This window comes from Osmerus eperlanus, chromosome 22 (genome assembly GCF_963692335.1).
Source record: "Osmerus eperlanus chromosome 22, fOsmEpe2.1, whole genome shotgun sequence".
NCBI classification, from domain to species: domain Eukaryota; kingdom Metazoa; phylum Chordata; class Actinopteri; order Osmeriformes; family Osmeridae; genus Osmerus; species Osmerus eperlanus.
In genome coordinates, this window is record NC_085039.1 from 10,371,463 (window position 1) to 10,390,611 (window position 19,149).

The 19,149-nt window shown below is 45.2% G+C and overlaps 5 protein-coding genes across 6 annotated transcripts in view; 1 reads left to right on the plus strand and 4 right to left on the minus strand.

Moving 5' to 3' along the window:
• Nucleotides 1-1,262: 1,262 nt before the first annotated feature.
• LOC134008939 (uncharacterized) lies at nucleotides 1,263-4,141 on the minus strand. Its single transcript, XM_062448528.1, has 5 exons — nucleotides 4,013-4,141; nucleotides 3,770-3,909; nucleotides 2,295-3,619; nucleotides 2,099-2,185; nucleotides 1,263-1,893 (listed from the first exon to the last, which is right to left on the minus strand). The coding sequence occupies exons 2-5, from the start codon at nucleotides 3,886-3,888 to the stop codon at nucleotides 1,523-1,525; spliced, it is 1,902 nt and encodes a 633-aa protein (XP_062304512.1). The 5' UTR covers nucleotides 3,889-3,909; nucleotides 4,013-4,141; the 3' UTR covers nucleotides 1,263-1,522.
• Nucleotides 4,142-4,541: 400 nt separating this feature from the next.
• Nucleotides 4,542-6,171, minus strand: LOC134009181 (zinc finger CCCH domain-containing protein 6-like). The gene is made up of 4 exons (XM_062448907.1): nucleotides 5,770-6,171; nucleotides 5,522-5,672; nucleotides 4,762-5,364; nucleotides 4,542-4,667 (listed from the first exon to the last, which is right to left on the minus strand). Exons 1-4 carry the CDS (start codon nucleotides 5,841-5,843, stop codon nucleotides 4,542-4,544), a joined length of 954 nt encoding a protein of 317 aa, XP_062304891.1. The 5' UTR covers nucleotides 5,844-6,171.
• A 442-nt stretch (nucleotides 6,172-6,613) lies between these two features.
• Nucleotides 6,614-8,800, plus strand: LOC134008462 (group XIIB secretory phospholipase A2-like protein). The gene is made up of 4 exons (XM_062447850.1): nucleotides 6,614-6,975; nucleotides 7,537-7,625; nucleotides 8,024-8,189; nucleotides 8,428-8,800. The coding sequence occupies exons 1-4, from the start codon at nucleotides 6,729-6,731 to the stop codon at nucleotides 8,541-8,543; spliced, it is 618 nt and encodes a 205-aa protein (XP_062303834.1). The 5' UTR covers nucleotides 6,614-6,728; the 3' UTR covers nucleotides 8,544-8,800.
• An 88-nt stretch (nucleotides 8,801-8,888) lies between these two features.
• The window catches only part of LOC134008452 (eukaryotic translation initiation factor 3 subunit A-like), a 100,896-nt gene continuing 90,635 nt past the window's right edge, over nucleotides 8,889-19,149 (minus strand). Inside the window, exons 1-5 of one of the 2 annotated variants that reach the window (XM_062447837.1) lie at nucleotides 12,896-13,156; nucleotides 12,015-12,671; nucleotides 11,611-11,823; nucleotides 9,577-11,415; nucleotides 8,889-9,323 (exon numbers count right to left, since the gene is read on the minus strand). In XM_062447837.1, the coding sequence (XP_062303821.1) occupies nucleotides 9,243-9,323; nucleotides 9,577-11,415; nucleotides 11,611-11,823; nucleotides 12,015-12,611 (2,730 nt within the window). In that variant the 5' untranslated portion in view covers nucleotides 12,612-12,671; nucleotides 12,896-13,156 and the 3' untranslated portion in view covers nucleotides 8,889-9,242. Of the gene's footprint in view, nucleotides 9,324-9,576; nucleotides 11,416-11,610; nucleotides 11,824-12,014; nucleotides 12,672-12,895; nucleotides 13,157-19,149 lie in introns of those variants that run through there. The other variant, XM_062447838.1, reaches the window with a different exon arrangement.
• Nucleotides 14,120-17,673, minus strand: LOC134008777 (serine/arginine repetitive matrix protein 1-like). Its single transcript, XM_062448305.1, has 3 exons — nucleotides 16,635-17,673; nucleotides 16,111-16,344; nucleotides 14,120-15,981 (listed from the first exon to the last, which is right to left on the minus strand). The coding sequence occupies exons 1-3, from the start codon at nucleotides 17,226-17,228 to the stop codon at nucleotides 14,680-14,682; spliced, it is 2,130 nt and encodes a 709-aa protein (XP_062304289.1). The 5' UTR covers nucleotides 17,229-17,673; the 3' UTR covers nucleotides 14,120-14,679.

Below are 19,149 nucleotides of genomic sequence, written 5' to 3' on the forward strand. Positions count from 1 at the left end.
GCTTCAAATAGTACTAAAAGTCATATTTAAATGTTCAATATTGAATCTCACTGCTATTGCACTTCATAACTTCCGCTCTCTACTTTTCTCCTACAGAATGTACCAAGAAGAAAGTTGACCTTGTGTTTCTGTTTGATGGATCAGAAAGCATGACAGGGGATGAATTTAACAAAAACAAAGGATTCATTTGGGATATCATCAAACCACTCAAAAATTCCTCAATTAAGGTTAAGAAATGCTATACAAGGTTTCTGAACACAACTGTTCAACAACCCAATGCAAACCAAATACATTTTTAATTCCGCCCCTCCACAGTTTGCTGCAGCGCAGTTCTCAGAAATATCCAGGACAGTTCTTGACTTCAACGACTACCAAGAGGGGAGGGCCGAAGAGAAACTTGGAGAAGAAAAACATTTTCAATCCTTAACCAATACACATAAGGAGATAGACTTTGTATTGTGCGTAACTTGAATGATTAAATAACGACATCAAAGCAAAATGACTCACATTTTACGTACTATAACCTATTGTGCTTGTTGTAGCACTTTAAGTGCAAGAAAGGCGCATTGCACATAAAATCTATGATTATTACTATTATGATACTATTACAGAACATAGAAAGGAGAATTAAACTGCTTAAGAAACTCATCCACAGAAAATTGAAATATAATAATAATTAATAATGACAACAATAATTTTGCATAATAATCTGACAGATGTGAGAAAATGCACAACCTTTCTTTTTCTGTTTAAGGAGAAACCTTATTTAAGCAAAGTGTATTGCGTTACACACGCTAATACAAGCTAACATCGCTAACATTGCCTAATCAGCTGTGCAGTTATGAACTGATGCTTGTCGCCTTACGTAGGGAGAGTGGTGGGGACGGATCGGGGTCACTAGGAATCTGGGGGGGCATGTCCCCCCGTCCCCAGTGCCATCTGCGCGCATGCCAACATGCTCTTCTGGTTCTACCCATTGGCACTTATTTGCTTTTCACAATATATGCTTCAAGTTTTGGCTACACTCAATGTTTTTGGGGCTATCTCGTTGTTTATGATAATTGAACTTTGTAAGTCGCTTTGTATAAAAGAGTCTGCTAAATGAATACATTTCAAATGTAAATAATACCAAAATATTTTGATTAGTTTACCTTGAATAAAATGTACATTTTCTTTATTTCTTTAAAATCAATGGTTAAAGTTGTGTGCCTAAACACAATTTAATCCAGGTTATAGTCAAATAAAATAAACCTGAGTTTTTTGTAATGTAGCAATTGTTTATTTGTGTAGTTCTGCAATTTAGTGAATACTAAACCATATTGAGAGAAAATAAAAACAATCATTAAGAAAACAAACAAACAGTGCTTCAACAAGTAGTTACAATTTTGATGTGGGAATTTAAAAATGCTTCCTTCACCTTATCAAGTGTAAATGATGACCCTTTCAGATCCTCAAAGGATAATGTCAACATACTTATAAAAACAAAAAAGTATGAATATTTAGAGACTGCAATCACAAAAAGCTACTGACCAAAAGGGGACGCTGTTGGGTCAAAAGTCTTGAAAAGATCCTTCAATGGCGTCGTGCTTACATTGCTCTCGTTCCTCGTTTGTCTAGACAGCGCCTTCTGCGCCCCGTTTGTGTGAGGTCGCGTCAGTAGTGCCAGAGCTTGAATAGGTAGGCTGTGGAAACCAGGGGCACCTACCTGGGCTTGACGAGGTTCTACCACGGCCTCATGGGAGATGGAGTCTTGTAGGGACGGCTCTTCCGTCACACTATTGCCCACAGGCGACTTTGTATCATCCTCCTCCGTCTTTACGTCCTCATTTTGTTTTCGTTTCTCAGTGCAGGGAGGTTGTTTGGCGTTTTTACTGACGCTGAAGCCATCTCTTACTGAAAGGCAGCAAAAAGAAAGTCTTGTTAATTCAAGTGGGATGGTTAAACAATAGGTGTGCTTTACTACATGAAGTTTGTCATTTTTGTTTGTCCACCTTTCTGTATGAACAAATCACCCACATTAAACCTGCTTTGTTTTTACAGCATGAGGAAAAAGGAAACAAACATGACATGTTTTAAAGGCTAACAGATGTGACCATACCAGTGTCTTTGCTTTGCTTTCCCTCTTGGCGACATGGAGCTAGGGACTGAAAAAGGGTCTTCAAAACCGCCTTGGTCTCAGCTGGTTCTGCAGTCAGTAGATACATGGAAAAACATTTTGAAATCAATCTTTTAGTCATATGGAAAGACAAATTAAAAGCAAAGTAAAAGCAAAGATTAAAAGGCAATAACTTCACCTGAGTGTGACGCGAGATCTTGCGATCTGCCTTTGACCTGGTTGCTGCAGACATCTGGCTTGGTAGGTGAAGGAGACCCAGGCGGGATGGCCTCACCAATGGGTTTAGCAAAGAGGCTGGAAAAGGGGTTTTCCACAGGCTTAGAAGACTCGAGCAGAATCTCAACTGAACATGGAGCTTCATGCTTATGAGCTGACGAGCCGATAGGACTACTGGGCGAATTCTGAGTCTGAGGGGTGTGCATGGGAGCCGGGTTGATGAGGCCGGAAAATAGATTATGAAAGGGTTTCTTTAAGGGCTTAACATCTATTTCTCTGGGGCCTGGTGGGGAACCTGGTGTATTTTTAAACTTTTTGTGACCAGGTGGGGTTGGAACAGTAGGAGATTGGGAAGTAGAACTCTGGCCTATAGACCCTGCAAAGAGGCTATTAAATTTGTTCTTAACGGGTTTGCCGGATGCAATAGACTCAGTAGAAAGGGAAGCCTTCCTCTTGCGATCTGTAGATAATCTTGGATGAGTTTGAGAAGACGGTATCTTCCGAGGACCGGTTTGAGTTCTGAGGGGATGTTGATTCGCCTGCGCAGGAGCTGTGGAGCATTTGGGAGCTGTCGTCTGACTGATGGGACCAGCGAAAAGGGAGAGAAAGGATCGGTCCTGGGATGGTTTTGCTCCTCCCTTATCTGAAAAGGACACTTGGGAGCTATGTGGAGGATCGGCACACTTCTTCACGGGACTATGTGAGTTCTGATCGACGGGGCGTGCGAAAAGCTTCTGGTTATTTCCAACCATTTCAGCAGTTTTGCAGTCTTCAGAGTCCGACTTGGAACAATGTGAGGATCCTTCTGTACTTGGGTGAGTTGTTAGGGTACCAGATTTTGTTTGAGGAGCAAGAGGCCTGGGCGAGCTATAGGCCTGAATTATAGGACTGGCAAATAGGCTACGGAAAGGTTTTTCTTGCATTTTTTGTGACCCGAGGGAATCCGCAATTGCATAAGAAACCTTCTCCTTACATTCTGTGGAGCTTGATGGATGACAGGGGGACGTTCGCTGGGACCAATGTCCAGGGGATGGCTGTCTAACAGGGTTTGCAAAAAGGCTGTTGAAGGGTTTAGGTTTATCAGAGAGTGTGCGGGACCCAAGAACTGCCTCGACAGAATAGGAGACCGGCACCTTCCTGTTGGTGGTATTTGCAGAAGAATCGACGGTGTGGTCTGAGTCTATGTGAGGGGTGTCTTCTGCCCCTGCAGGTTCTGGTGTGTTCCACAGGCGGGCCCTCTGCTCTGGGTCAGGCTCAGAGGGGCAGACGCTGTTGTAAAAATTTGGCCTGAAATGCCAAACGAGTGAATTGTAAGAGATCCTTAACGTAAAACAAAAACTTTAACAATTTGTCGATCAACGCTCAAGAACTAGCACCGAAGTGTGAGCCATGAAACTACTTGACATAGAAAAACTAGACATTATTACTTTTACTCACCTGACAGGATCTAAGAATATATCAATATCAGTTTTGGGTTTGTCAGCGTCAACGGTGTTCATTGTTTGATCTTTGGTTGTCTCTTGCTCTGTGTTTTCAGGCTGATTCCCTGTTGCCATTTCCTTGTGCTGTTTCCATGACTGCAAAGGAGGCATACACATGCTTTGAAATACAAACCAGGTTTAACGTGAAATTGTTGCTAGGCTTTTAAGGCTTGCGACGCCAGATTGGGGACCCACTGACCTCCTCGAATAGCTTTCTGGTGAGGTCAGTCAAAGGTTCATGGGAAAACCTGCACCCATCTCCTTGGAAGCACTTTCCACCAGAGTGGAAGAACTTACAGGGGAATTCCTGTGGCCACTCCGTCAAGGAAACACGAATTGACAATCATTTTTGACCACAAAAATGTTACCGTACAAAGCCTGCATAATTCACACACCTCTTCCTCTTAATATTGAAATCAAATAAAAAGGATATCATGCATATACGGGCACGTTGTTCCTTTAGTGCAGAACCCCTGAATATAAAACTTGCATGCTTCTTTGAATATATTATGGACACCCAGGGCATGTTCCAGTTGGCATTCATCACCCTGTTGAGAAACACAAGTGACCAAATCCATTATGATGAGACAACACATCAATAATGGCATTGCCTAGAATTGTCCCTCCCCACCATCACTTGTAGTCCTACATCATTATTTCGGTACATTATAACTTTGATCAGCTAAGTTTTCCACTGCCAAATGTCTAATCATGGCTGGTTTACACCATTAGCAACTTGCCTTGATACACTTTCCCAAAAGAAAATGTCGACAGATGAACCTCCCATCCTTCTCGATCACATTCTGGTCCTTGAACTCCTGTGTCATCACCCGCTTTCGCTCCACCACATTTTCCTGTGAAAAAAAAAAATGGGAATAGTAAAATCATCCAGCTTAGTGAGCTCACTAGAATTCACATGGATACTGAGTTTTCAGAAACTTGACATACCTGCTCAAACTGCCTCCTGCCGCCACAGAACCCCCGACCATTTCTCTGAAAGCGCTTCGTATTTTGAAAGCGGCCCATCGGCTCTTTCCTTCCACCTCCATTCCTGGATCCATCCTGCTGCTCCCAGGGTGAATTACTGCCTTTGCTAGACCCGTCTTGGCCTCTGTCATCCCACTGTCCACCTTTATTGGCGAAACCCCTTCCTCTCATGGAAGAAAAATGTCTTGACTGGTGAGCTTGATGGCCACCTCTTTCAGTAGGGTTTCCTCTCCAGTTGGTTTGACTCTGCTGTTCCATATCGCATTTCTTCTTCTTGTTCTTTTTCTTCTTCTTCTTCTTCTTCTGCTGCTGTTGTTGTTGTTGATTATCTTCATTTTGGACGCTTCTGTCTTTTTGCTGGACACCATTACTCTGGGCAGGGTCCTCAGTCTGACTGCTGCACTGATTTGCTAGTTTAACACGGTTATAGTTGTCCAGTTCTCTGCTGAAGTCGATGCCTGGTTGCTTATAGTCGTTCTTCTTCATGTGGTAGTCTCTGGCCCTGGAGGCTAAGTCACTGAAATACGTATTAGACGCATTATCCCTTACCTTTTTAGATGGACCCTGTGAGAGAAACACAGCAAATCAGAACATTAAACGGATCTCCATGACAAAAAGTGATGGTGACACATACAAAATTGCTTGCTCTAAGTGTCGTAATGGTTTGTATGGAGTGCATTAGTGCAAATGGCATCCATTAATGAATGTGCCTTGAGATTACCTTTGGAAGAGCACTACTAAAACTCTGCCTGGCTCTTTTCTTCTTCATTTTGGAGGCACCCTGCTGACTACTCAGCAAAGATCTATTTCTAGTCTTGTTCGTCTCCTCATTGTCTTTATCCAGGTCATCTGGCTCCAGTTCGCCGTCCTCCCTTAATTAGATAGTATACAGAAACAAACAGCATGAAAGCAAAAACTTATAGTATACTGTACTACCTTGCTATTCTATCGCATCGCCTAGCAACATACCGCTCAAAAGAAGCAGGTTCACGTGGAGATGTGACATCATTTGGGATACTGGTGAAGAGGTTAGCAAATGCCATACTCCTTGTCTCGTTCTGTCGACTAGATTGAATCTAATTGTATGTTTGGTTGAACTAATATTATTAGGTAGCAAGCTAGACGTTTGAATTCAGAAGTGAACAACTATGCTACTGACACTGTTTAGCTCGCGCTTTTCTAATGCCTGGATTTATTCCATTGTTTCCCTGTTACTTTCACTATCCACGTATCATTAAGATGCATTCATTATCTGAAATGCAAATGTTTCGACTTCGATTGTCAAAACAATGCTAACTTTCTACTTGCTCTTCTGAAGCAAGTTGAGGTCGCATCAGAGCATCATCTTGTAGTTGTCGTTCTCTACTTCCGTGCACATGTTCACTCAGTTGCCGCCTACTTTCAAAATAAAAGCCCATTTGATTTCTGAGACAGAAAATTAGTTTGTTTTTCAAAGTTGGAAAATACTTGAAAAATTATAATATCACAACATTATCCAAGTCATTGGATTTTGGTAGGCCTACTGAAATTCAAGACAAATATCAATAACCTTGAAGAATTTCCTGACGTGAGTCATTAAAGTGCATGACATCACCCATTTTTACATAGTTGAACTCTTTGGTTGCAAATGCTTGTCACAATAGTACTCAAAGAAACAACTATTTGTAAACAAACAACACATTTTGAGCAACTAATCATAAAAAAAAAGAAAAGAAAAAAAGAAACATACAATCTCAGATAGCAGGGTAACCTTTGCTCTTCCACAGTGGACACTGTCCTTGAGTGGGCTCAAAGTCCAGGTCAGGGTGGCTGCACCACTAAAACACAGTCACTCTCCATGTGTTTCTGCTTAGGACACTCTCCCCATCTGAACTCCCAGGACCACCAGCTCAGAGTGTCTATCTCTCCTGCCGTACAAAACCTACAGTATGTTTTACAGGGCGCCCCTCTCCCTCCTATTGATTCTGGGCCTCTGCATCCATGGAGCGTCCGGCCAGGAGACCGACGCCCCGCCACCAGAGGCAGGACAAGCTGATCCACAGGCTGAGGAAGAGGACTCTGATTGGGGCCTGAACTCCCTCAGGGGCAGCTTTGAGGCAGTCAATGGATACTTTGATTCGATGCTGGAGCTACTGGGGGGGCGAGATGGCGTGTGCCAGTACCGCTGTCGCTTTGGTGAGTCTCGTTCAAAAATGACTTTGGATCTTCCTGGGGAACATGTTATGGCTTGTCTATGGGTTGTATTGTTCATTTACCTTTGGTATGCCCAATTCAGACGTCCTCTTATGGTCACCCTGACATTAACAGCGGCTAGTAGGCAAAGCAAACTAAAATGCTAAAAGAAATGTTTTCACATCTTAACCACTTATCTATGTACTGAACTTGAAATCGTAAAATATATCTTTATAACCTAGTAGAGGAAGGCGAGCATCGTGAATTCCTCAAGAGTTCTAAACACTCTTTATCAACAGATAGTACTCCCTCAGCCACAAATGGCCTTAAAGTGGACTATGAGCCATGATGAGTGGGTAGAGTAAGATACTAGATATCATGAGACGGCAGACTATGATAGATGTCCGTGTAACCTGCTGCCATCTCTATCTGTATATCAACCATGTTATGTGGGCCAGCTGTGTTCTCACAGTTTACCTCGCGGCCTTTCTCCCAGGTCTTCTACCTGACAATCGGTTATCTTTGCCTGTCATACTGTTGATGGCATCGCCCTGTTTCCCTCAGGCAAAGCTCCTGTCCCTCGACCAGATTACCAGATGGCGGAGCCGAACGGGTGCAGCTCTTACTTCATGGGGCTCCCTGTGCCCAATGGGGTGTGTATACTTGGGAGTCAGGTGGCTGAGCGGTGAGGGAGTCGGGCTAGTAATCTGAAGGTTGCCAGTTCGATTCCCAGCCGTGCCAAATGACGTTGTGTCCTTGGGCAAGGCACTTCACCCTACTTGCTTCGGGGGGAATGTCCCTGTACTTACTGTAAGTCGCTCTGGATAAGAGCGTCTGCTAAATGACTAAATGTAAATGTACTTAAGAGGACAGGACACACACACACAGTCACACATACAAGCACACGTAAAACACATCTGTCCGGCTTTCAAATTCGAAGTTGAGGTACCTGTGCACTTTAGTTTTGCTGAAACAATGAGGGGAAAGAAAAGTCATACATCTCCCATCTTGAAGATGTATATTTGACTCACCACCTGCGCCCCGTTTCCAGGTGGATCTGGGCATCCCTGCCATGACTAAGTGCTGTAATCAGCTGGACATGTGTTACGACACCTGCGGCTCCAACAAGTACCGCTGCGACTCCAAGTTCCGCTTCTGCCTCCACAGCATCTGCTCAGACCTCAAGAAAAGCCTCGGTTTCGTGTCAAAGGTTGAAGGTCAGTAAGATGATGACACGAGCACATCTTGACTGTCATTTAAATTATCTATATATTTCCATTTACTTTGTTTGTTTTTTTACTTTCTTGTAAGGCAAAAAACCTACTCATAAACCTCACCTTAATATCGACATTTTCCTAATATTTAGGTGTACTTCCAAATATATAGGTCAGTGTTTCCAGTTGTACTGATTGTGTACCAATGTCCCTCTGACTCATTATGTGTGTCTGTTGGCAGCCTGTGAGGCGGTGGCTGACACTCTGTTCAACACTGTGTGGACTCTGGGCTGTAGACCCTACATGAACAGCCAGCGGCAAGCCTGCCTGTGTGAGGAAGTGAAGGACGAACTCTGAACACCGCCACCATCCCCCCCCGCACGCGCACGCACACGCGCACGCACACACACACACACGTTGTAGAGAATAAGAAATGTGCACTCGAGACAATGTGATGCATTAGATCGGGGTGTTTTAAAAGACTCCTTTTTGAATAGTTTAATTTATTTGTATTTGACTTGGTTTTGCTCAGCAGAACCCCAGATGTATGTTACAATACAGGATTGTATTTTCTGTATTCAATACGTGTAATAAAATTTGTGACACGCATGGTACAGTATGAGATCCAAATGTAAAAAAAAAATGCATTGCACACAAATTTATAGAAATCACAGCCTTTACAAAATCTAGAGATTCTATGAAAATAGTCTACATTTCAGAGATGGGTATTAAAAACCTGTTCATAGTTATTGGGTAATGATTAACATGAATATAGAACTGCCATTCAACACTTATCCTATCCCATTCTAATAATGTAGATAAAGACCAACTACTAGTGTAAAAAGATTGTGTGGTTAAAGTCATGTGAAAAAACATGTGTATCTTACATAGTTGATGCCGATTGGTTATATGGTTTGCAGGATGTCGTAGGAGTATCTTGTGAAATACAGACATGACTGAATCAAAATGTTCAATGACAGTTTCCGCTGACATAGTAGAGGCAGTGACAGAAGGCTAGGGTGTCGAAGGCAACGTACACTTGCGTTTTAGGTTAGCCTAGTCCATTTCGTCAGCCATTGAGACGGTTTCTTTTGGTTGAATTGGATTCTGCTTCATCTTCAGGTTGAACTCTGCAAGCTATAAAATGACAGACACGCAAATCATCAAATCCAGCACCTACTCGATAATAACACTTTGAACGACAAGTGGTGTGAAAAGCCTGTTCTACATTAATCCACTGTTAATTTATTAATAAGTCTCAATTGATACACTGGGATTCAAAGAGCTGCGGAGACAGAAAATTGTTGATTCATCCCAATGTGGATACATTAAACAATGACACAAGATCTATCTATACAATACAATCATTAGCTTCAAAAGTATCACAAACCTTTTTCTTCAGTTGAGCCTTCATCTCCTCTTCAGACATAATTCTTTTCTCTGAGAGAAGCAGGGGTTTCTCGTGAGGGATCTGTGTGTTCTGCTGTGTGTCTGCTAGACCACGGACCCCCTGAGAAGGGGCCTGGGGCTCTGGTAAACGGAAGGCCTGGGGCCCTGGAGAGCTGAAGGCCTGGGGCCCAGATGTGCTCGAGGCCTGGGGGTTTGTGGTGTGCTGGGGGCCCCGTGCATTCCCCTGAGAACCCCCACGACCCACCAGACCCAGACTGAACCTCCTTTGCCACCGAACTTTCTGATACTCGACCCTTTTCTGGGTCTTCTTTGATTTGTTGACCTTCTTCTTTACCACCACTAGCGTGTTCACATTCTTGTTGCTCGTTTTCATCTGGGGCTCCAGGAGACAGCGGGGCCTCAGGTGATCCAACTCCTGGCCTTCACTCAACGAAAGGTCCGGATTGAACAACTCGCTGAAGTCCTCTGGCTCTACGTAGGCAGTGAGCTGGTTGTATGCGTCTGTATGGGTAGAAGCTGCTGAAAGCTCATTATAATAATGCAAAGGATTGACATGGTTTGGAGGAGGATACCCAGAGGGGTAAGGGGAGGGGGGCATGACGCCAGGTGGGAAGCCCCAGTTAGGGAGACTCGCCCCGGGATAGTGCCTACTGAGACATGCAGTGTATTGGGCGTTGTGGGCTGTAGTGTAAGAGGGAATCACAGGAGGAGGGTAGGGGTATGGGTAAGGTAGGTTTGTGGGGTATTGACCATCAGTGGCTTCCCTCGATCTGCTCCTGTTTTCGTGTCGGTCTCCATTTCTGTCTTTGTCCCCGATTCTTTCTCTGTCCTTGTTCCTGTCTCTGTCCCTGTTTTTACCTCTTTCTCTATCTTTATCCCTGTCTCTATCACTCTCTCCATCTCTGTTTCTATCTCTATTCCCATCTCTTTTTCTGTCTCTATCTCCATCTCTGTTTCTGTCTCTATCTCCATCTCTTTTTCGGTCTCTATCTCCATCTCTTTTTCGGTCTCTATCTCCATCTCTTTTTCGGTCTCTATCTCCATCTCTTTTTCGGTCTCCATCTCTGTCCCTATCTCTGTCTCGTGAGTGTGTGTCTGCAGAGGTGCGACTCCTCTCTCTGATGTCCCTGGAAGCCTTGTCTGAAGAGTGCAGCTGGTGAGGGGGGCTGGGGCCGGGACTACTCGAGGACGAGGACGAACACCTGTGAAGTTCCAGCAAACACTCCTTGAGCCTCTCCTTGTCCTTGTCCTCTTTCTTCCCCAACAGCCTCTCCTTGTCCTCCTTCCTCCCAAACAGTCTCTCCTGGGTGCGGTCAGTCAGCCGGCCTAGCTCCTCCTCCCCCAGGGTCAGCCCGATGGTCTGCAGGAGGCCTTGGAGCTGCCCATGACTCAGCTCATTCTCAAGCCCCGGTTCCTTCCGGCGTTCCACCGGAGCTGGAGACCTGGATCGAGTGCGAGAGCCAACATGGCTGCCGGTTGCACTGTTAGTGAGTGGCGACAGGGAGCGACTGTGGTGCTTGACCTGGGATCCGTCCAAGCCGGTAAGCTCCATCCATCTCTCTCCGCTCGGGGAGCGGCCGTGGTCTCTCCGAGGAGCTCCAAAGTGGTCTCTCCCTTGGCTGTCACTCCTGTGGGACCGTTGAGACTGGATGTCCAGAGGGGAAGGCGAGCAGGGAGGCAGGGGATTCCCACGTCCGTCGGAATCACCGTTGACGATCTTGGCCAGCCTGTCGATGTCGACGCCCCTGTTGAGAATGTTGATGAAGCGCTGGAAGCCCTTGGCGGCGGGGTCCTTCTCTGGGTCTGGGCCAACGGGGTTCTGGATGAGACGGACACAAGGAGACCAATCATGAAGTACACCATCAAGAAAACATAAGGACTCATGACCTTTACAACCATACAACATACACTATTGGGTTTGTTAGGTCTTTGTTCTAAATTACATATGAAACAGACAACATTGTGGGTTAAATGCTCGAAATAAATGTGAGGTTCCAGAAGGAATGACGCGTACCTTGTCGTTCGATGTTGCAAGCAACGTACTGCGACGATGGTGCATCAAAGCTGTCACTCTGCGTTTCACTGGAGGTTCTTCTTTGTACTCCGAACAAAAGCCACCCTTTAGATCTTCGCTCAAGATGGAATCATTCCTCCTCTCCAGAAAGCTTCGGAACCTTCTGGGTGACTGGTCGAGGCTTTTCTGACAAGCAACCGGCTTGGAAGAGACCTGGTCAAAATTGTAGATTTAATTTGGTTAACGCCTGCTAGCAGAGTGTGTTAGTCACTTAATAAGGATTGATTTTTGCTTTTGTAACAGTGTCTGTAAAAGAAACAAACATTATAATACTGGCATCTTGTGATTTATTAAACCTACTTAGATGGTAACTTCCTAAATAAAATGCAGTAAGTAGAGCTTACCCTAGAAGGGTATTCCTGCCACCTCCTCCTCTTGTTTAAGATGGCGTTCACTCTTTCTTCTAGAGGCAAACCACCTTGTGCTTTTTCAGCAATGAACGTTTTCTTGCGCAGGATCTCCTGTTCGATCAACAGCAGCTCCTTCTTCTTCCTGGCGAGCTCCTGGTCCCCCTCACTGAGTTCCAACACGCCCCTGTCTACAGCTTCTCCGTATAGCCCTACGTCCAGGCCTGGGATGAAAGCAGCGCTGCCAACGCACACTGGATTCTCCTCCCTCACTGAATCCCTCTGAGTTATTCGATCTCTCTCCCTCCCGCTCCTCAGACCTCTCTCCCACACCGGGTCCGTCTCCATTCCCGGATGTCTCTCTCTCATGGGATCCCTCAGCCTGAACGCATCTCTTCCTCTGTCTCTGTAGAGATGTGTGTTCTGACTCCCATCAAGGGGGTCTCTGCACTCCCTCCCCCCACTACTCCACCCTGGGCGGGTGTAGGGTTTTCCAATGTTGCTGCTGGGCATCGAACGTCCGTTCCCGGTCCTTTCCTCAGCGTCATCCAACGACCATGGCTGAGGTGTTCCAATCGCCCTCCATTTAGACATGTCTTATTCAGACACCTTTGGTTTAATTGCCTCCAAGTTGAAATGTGTTGAAAATGTTCACTACAAAGCAAAATGAGAGTGCTTACTAACTAGCTACATGGCTTTGTATGTATTCACTCCATGCAGATGAAAATGTTAAGCAGAATTTCATTAGCCATAACTCGAGAATTGAATTAACCAATATAATACCCAAATAAAATACAACGTGAGTATTAACGCTTTAACAACAGGATATTGCGCTTGAACATTACACAGTAAACAGAGAGAAGGTATAGGTATCTCACCATTACAATAAAATAGATGGAAATCATTGTTTACCTCCTACAGTACACCTTTCAAGCGAAGTTTCGACTGTGGAATTTCACAGGCCACTCACAAATATCGTTATTTTCAGGAAAACGAAGCCACAAAGGACTTATGTTGAAATTGTCATACTTAATATGACATGCGACATGTTTTCCATAACATAACTTGATAATATCTAACAAATATCTAGCCCAATGGCTACTTTACATAGCAGCTGGCTGGCTAAAGTAAGGCTTCCTTTGGTGCTACATGAGAAAAACATAATGATTAAGCACTACCGCCACCGTCTGGGTGGATGACCAAATAATCGGAATGGTTTTTATTGCCATGTAAGTTAACACAAACACAAAATTTACTGTGGCAGGAAGGTGCATACAATTAACATATACGGATCTTAATAAAAAAAAACATTATTTTTTTTAAGTCCAATACTAAAGAGTTAAACATGTCCTAAAGAGCTAAACAATGTAAATATAAAATATAGAATATGAAATGTTACAAAGTTACAAGATTAAATCGGGAAGCATAGTGCAAAATGAATTGTTCAAAAAGGTGGTGAATTATAAATATAGAAAAAGTGTTCTCAGTGCGAGTCCTTGGCCTTGTTGAAGAGGCCAGCAGCGGATGGGAAGAAACTGTTCTTATGGCGGGAAGTTTTGGTCCCGATGGACCACAGCCTTCTGCCTGAGGGGAGTAGCTGGAACAGTGTCCAGGGTGGGAGGAGTCGGCCAAAATCTTCCTCACTCGCCTCAGGGTCCTCGAGGTGTGCAAGTCCTCGATTGTAGGCAGATTGCAGCCAATCACCTTCTCAGCAGTGCGGATGATACGCTGCAGTCTGCTCTTGTCCTTGGCAGTGGCAGCAGCATACCAGATGGTGATGGAGGTGAGGATGGACTCAATGATGGTGGAGGTGCAGCTGTTGGTGTACAGGGAGAAGAGCAGAAGGGAAAGGATGCAGCCCTGAGGAGATCCGGTGCTGATGGACCGGGAGTCAGAGACGTGTGTTCCCAGCTTAACGCGCTGCTTCCTGTCAGACAGGAAGTCTGTGATCCACCTGCAGGTGGAGTCAGGCACGTTCAGCTGGGAGAGCTTGTCCACAAACAGGATCCGGGCGTCATAGGCACCCTGTTCTCTCCTGGACTTCAGATCTAGTGATGGGATGTGTATAACGTGAGAATAGTGCCAGATAAACCAAAACAAACCAATGTGTCAGAACCTTTTATTTGAACCACATTGGAACATCTACAAAATGTGTATAAATTTGCTTCAGGCAATATATTCACTTTTTTAGAACAAACATTTTAAATACTCATAACAAAATACAGTGGGATTTGAGGTAACGCCAATTTTATATGACATTCACATTTGTTGACATTCAACTCCCATTTGAACACCTTATTCTGTCAAATAGGAACATTTGTCACCATAATGTCATTTGACTAATGGCCTAGTCACTCTCGACAGATAATTCAGACAATTCCCTTCAGCGGCTCTTTAATTGGCTCGTTTTTGTTTTGTTTCAGAGACTCAGATCCCTTCACAGGGGCCTGGGGAGCAACAATTCCTCATTGCTGGCAGTTCATCCTCACCTATTAGCAAGACATATTTATCGCTTCTTATGTTAGTGACAGTCCGAAGCTCCTCTTTCCTGTTAGTGTTTCACTGTCACATTTGTTCCCGCCTAGCAAAACATTCCGAGGTATTGTTCCTCTTTTTTCGTCTTCTTCGATGCAGCGGGAGTGGTCTGCAGACGGCGGGGTCGTCACCACCCGTGCGGTTGGCTAGTTTCATTCCAGTGGGCCTGGCTTGGCCCTTGGAAGCTTGCGTCTGGAGGTGGAAGGTAGCCAGGCGGTGGGTAGCATACCTGTGTGTGGCTAAAGGCCGCAGGAGAGCCGTCAAAGTAATATGGCGGATTAGGATGATGCTGAGGATACGGTGAGGTGGAAGGCAAATATACATCGGGACTAGGTGTGTACCCCCATGCAGGGGGGATGGGGTGGAGGCTTAAATGCTGTGCCATGTATTGAGGTTGCTGAGGCGGGGTGTAAGTTGAGGTCACGTCTACAGGAGCAGGGTAGGGCATGGGTCGGCTAGGAAAGGCGCGTGTCAGAGTCGGGATGGATTGTCCCATAGAATTCTCTAAACAACTGTCCTGATCTTTGTCACGGGAGTCACTGTCTCTAACAGCGGGGTGGACCTCGCCACTGTCCCGAGATGCCTTCCTCGGAGAACGCCGGTTCGGTAGAGGGCTGGGACTGGTACTGTCTGACGATAAAGAGCTATGGTGCTGTTTCTGCGAATGCTCCCTCTCCCTCTGTTTGTCCCTCTGCTTCCTCTTTCTTTCGTCCTCTGTCCTCCCTCTCTTGGTCTCCGTGTGCCCGTTCTTGCCGTACAGTCTCTCCTGGATGCGGTCCGACAGCTGCCCCACCTCAGCCGCCCCCAGGTCCAGCCCGATAGTCTGCAGGAGATCGTGCATCTGCCCGTACTTGTGCTGGTCCTCGGGGTTCACGTCCTTTTTCACCTCCGCCGGGAGAGACTCTGACCTGCGGCCCGTTGTTTCGTTCCTCGGGGGCGACTTTTCTCTCAAGAGAGAGAGTATGTGATTGTCCGCTGCTGTTCCGACCGTCCTCTCTCCACTTGTGGAGCAACTGTGGTCCTGTGGTGGAGCTCCGCTGTGGGACCCTTGCCGTGGTGGAGCTCTGCTGTGGGACCCCTGCCGTGGTGGAGCTCCGCCATGGGACCCTTGCCGTGGTGGAGCTCCACCGTGGGACCCTTGCCGTGGTGGAGCTCCGCCGTGGGACCCTTGCCGTGGTGGAGCTCCGCCGTGGGACCCTTGCCGTGGTGGAGCTCCATCGTGGGACCCTTGGCCACTCCCTTCAGGTTGGAGATGTCCGAGCTCCCCATCTTCACACGGAATGTCGTTGACGATCTTGGCCAGCCTGTCGATGTCCACGCCCCTGTTGAGAATGTTGAGGAAGCGCTGGAAGCCCTTGGAGGCGGGGTCCTGCTCTGGGTCTGGGTCAACAGGGTTCTGGATGGGACGGTCACACTCAACTTCGAGAACCTTGAAGAAACAAGGGAACCATCAGTAACTACATACCTAACAGTACATGTGACAGACGGAAAAATAGCACAGATTTGTTTTTCCTAAAAGCAGTAACAAGTGATTGCTCCACTCGTGTTTGGCGGCAACCTTTTGATTTGACGGCGGTGCAAAATCAGGATGACACCTCCGCTCCATCAGATCCTTCACTCTGTGTTTCAACGGATGCTCTTCCTCTTTCTGCTTTGGAGGGCTCTTATTCAGGTACCCGTCCTTTTTCAAGATAGAAGCATTCATCCTTTCCACAAAGCTTTTTGCCATTGTGGGTGGCTGGAAGAGCGCTTTGGTCTGCTGAGGAGACCCTTTAGTTGGCTGGGCAGATGCCTGGTCAAAAAAAGATAATACAAGCCAAGGATATTAGTCACATTTGGTTTTTATTTTGTATGGCCTTTCTGCTTTTAAGGGATAGGGATGCCTGTCTTAAAAGAATGTAAGGGAGATAAAGGGTGAGGACAAGCAGGAAATGACCTGGGATGGATTCGAACCCAGGCGAGAACTGTAGTCTCATTTTATGACTGCTTCAATCTGCCCTTTTGATTACGAAACATCTCGACTTCGCGGAGCAAAGCTCTGTGATCATAGCGCTACAAAATGAAATATGAAAATATACTCACCTTTGCAGGACTTTCTCTGGTCTTCTTGCGGTTTTGTAAAATTCCATTCACCCTGTCTCTAAAAGGTACATCTTTAACATACTGGGTTTTGAGTTTGCTGCTGCTTTGAGTTTGAATTTTCTTCTGCTGCGTGAGGTCATCTTTCACTTCTTCAGCAAACTTTCTTTTATTCGACTCTTCAACTTCCATCGCCTTTAAAATAGGTGCCACTTGTTTCATCGCAATGGAAGCCTTTTTGAGGATGATCTGCTCCTCAATCAACTGCAGCTCTTTCTTCTTCCTAGCAAGCTCCTGGTCGTCATCGTTGAGTTCCACAGGCTGTCCATCTACGTCCATGTCAGGGTCCATGATGAGGGAAGTACTTCCATCCTTCTGTGGGTCTCCATCCTTCAAGGGTTCACTCTCATTTTCTGGACCGCCCTTCTGGACCATGTATGCATCTGTACTGTAACTCGTATCAATGGAGTCCCTATCTTCCCACCCACCACCAGTCCACTCTCTGCTGGTGTAGTCTCCTGCACCATAATTGATGTTGTAATATCGAGCATCGTTCATTGTACTTCTTGGATAGTACTTGTCTTCCCTTACGTTCATTGTGGCAAAAGTTAGTAGAGATGGGCTTTCATGTCACGATCTGCACTGACAGAAGAAGCGCAGATACGTGCATGTATCTCCTTCAAGCTCGTAAACGTTTGGCTGATGATTAATGAAAAATCAATACAAACAGGAAGAAAAAAGGCAAGAGTCTGTTTACCTTTTTTGTCGAATACTTTTAACCGACATTTATAGTTTTGCAGGCTTTTCTTGCCAGTTCTTCCGTTTCTTATTCGTGGATTGAACAACTATCCTATAACAGTGCTTGAACTGCAAAGAAAATTCTTGAGGTATTTTGGCTTCGTTTCGAAATGTATGACATTTCAATCACATTATTTACTGTGTCCACCGTGTGTTCATCGTCTTCTACGCCATCTGTTTTCTTTGCCACTGTTTAGCTGACGCACATCCGCTTTGAAACATCATTACCGCCACCTTCAGGATGGAGTACTTAACGCTTTATATCTCGAGTTGAAAAGGATAGTAGGATTTGGAAAAATCCTACCGTTGGAACGTGCATGATAGACATACCACCATTGACAGTGTAACTTGCTGTATTAGTGTAACACGCTGCAGAATGTGTTCTTTCCAAAACCACAGCATTGCATTTCTCAATCCAGTCCTTGTTCTCTCTGCATACATACAGTTAGGTCCATAAATATTTGGACATTGACACAATTTTCATCATTTTGGCTCTGTATACGACCACAATGGATCTGAAATGAAACAATCAAGATGTGCTTTAAGTGCAGACTTTCAGCTTTAATTTCAGGGTATTTACATCCAAATCAGGTGAACGTGTAGGAATTACAATACATTTTATATGTGCCCCCCCCCCCCTTTTTAAGGGACCAAAAGTAATTGGACAATTGGCTGCTCAGCTGTTCCATGGCCAGGTGTATGTTATTCCCTCTTGGGAGTTCGTTATTTCATTGACAAGGAGCAGATAAAAGGTCTAGAGTTCATTTCAAGTATGGTATTTGTGTTTGGAATCTGTTGCTGTCAACTCTCAATATGAAGTCCAAAGAGCTGTCACCATCAGTGAAGCAAGCCATCGTTAGGCTGAAAAATCAAAACAAACCTATCAGAGAGATAGCAAAAACATTAGGTGTGGCCAAATCAACTGTTTGGTACATTCTTAAAAAGAAAGAACGCACTGGTGAGCTCAGCAACACCAAAAGACCCGGAAGACCACGGAAAACAACTGTGGTGGATGACAGAAGAATTCTTTCCCTGGTGAAGAAAAACCCCTTCACAACAGTTGGCCAGATCAAGAACACTCTCCAGGAGGTAGGCGTATCTGTGTCAAAGTAAAAAATTAAGAGAAGACTTCACCAGAGTAAATACAGAGGGTTCACCACAAGATGTAAACCATTGGTGAGTCTCAAAAACAGTAAGACCAGATTAGAGTTTGCCAAAAAACATCTAAAAGACCCTGTACAGTTCTGGAACAACATCCTATGGACAGATGAGACCAAGATCAACTTGTACCTGAATGATGGGAAGAGAAGAGTATGGAGAAGGGAAGGAACTGCTCATGATCCAAAGCATACCACCTCATCAGTGAAGCATGGTGGAGGTAGTGTTATGGCGTGGGCATGTATGGCTGCCAATGGAACTGGTTCCCTTGTATTTATCGATGATGTGACTGCTGACAAAAGCAGTAGGATGAATTCTGAAGTGTTTCTGGCAATATTATCTGCTCAGATTCAGCCAAATGCTTCAGAACTCATAGGACGGCGCTTCACAGTGCAGATGGACAATGACCCGAAGCATACTGCAAAAGCAACCAAAGAGTTTTTTAAGGCAAAGAAGTGGAATGTTCTGCAATGGCCAAGTCAATCACCTGACCTAAATCCAATTGAGCATGCACTTCACTTGCTAAAGACAAAACTGAAGGGAAAATGCCCCAAGAACAAGC

Excerpts from the sequence above, each read along its gene's own strand:
- LOC134009181 (XM_062448907.1), bottom strand. The coding sequence starts at position 5,843 with ATGGCATTTGCTAACCTCTTCACCAGTATCCCAAATGATGTCACATCT. Across the intron at positions 5,673-5,769 it reads GAACCTGCTTCTTTTGAGCG|GGAGGACGGCGAACTGGAGC; the intron begins GTATGTTGCTAG and ends TATCTAATTAAG. Across the intron at positions 5,365-5,521 it reads TTAGTAGTGCTCTTCCAAAG|GGTCCATCTAAAAAGGTAAG; the intron begins GTAATCTCAAGG and ends TTTCTCTCACAG.
- LOC134008777 (XM_062448305.1), bottom strand. The coding sequence starts at position 17,228 with ATGAACGTAAGGGAAGACAAGTACTATCCAAGAAGTACAATGAACGAT. Across the intron at positions 16,345-16,634 it reads CCAGAGAAAGTCCTGCAAAG|GCATCTGCCCAGCCAACTAA; the intron begins GTGAGTATATTT and ends TTTTTTGACCAG. Across the intron at positions 15,982-16,110 it reads CACCGCCGTCAAATCAAAAG|GTTCTCGAAGTTGAGTGTGA; the intron begins GTTGCCGCCAAA and ends TGTTTCTTCAAG.
- LOC134008939 (XM_062448528.1), bottom strand. The coding sequence starts at position 3,888 with ATGGCAACAGGGAATCAGCCTGAAAACACAGAGCAAGAGACAACCAAA. Across the intron at positions 3,620-3,769 it reads ATATTCTTAGATCCTGTCAG|GCCAAATTTTTACAACAGCG; the intron begins GTGAGTAAAAGT and ends TTGGCATTTCAG. Across the intron at positions 2,186-2,294 it reads AGATCTCGCGTCACACTCAG|AACCAGCTGAGACCAAGGCG; the intron begins GTGAAGTTATTG and ends TACTGACTGCAG.
- LOC134008462 (XM_062447850.1), top strand. The coding sequence starts at position 6,729 with ATGTTTTACAGGGCGCCCCTCTCCCTCCTATTGATTCTGGGCCTCTGC. Across the intron at positions 6,976-7,536 it reads CCAGTACCGCTGTCGCTTTG|GCAAAGCTCCTGTCCCTCGA; the intron begins GTGAGTCTCGTT and ends TGTTTCCCTCAG. Across the intron at positions 8,190-8,427 it reads TTTCGTGTCAAAGGTTGAAG|CCTGTGAGGCGGTGGCTGAC; the intron begins GTCAGTAAGATG and ends GTCTGTTGGCAG.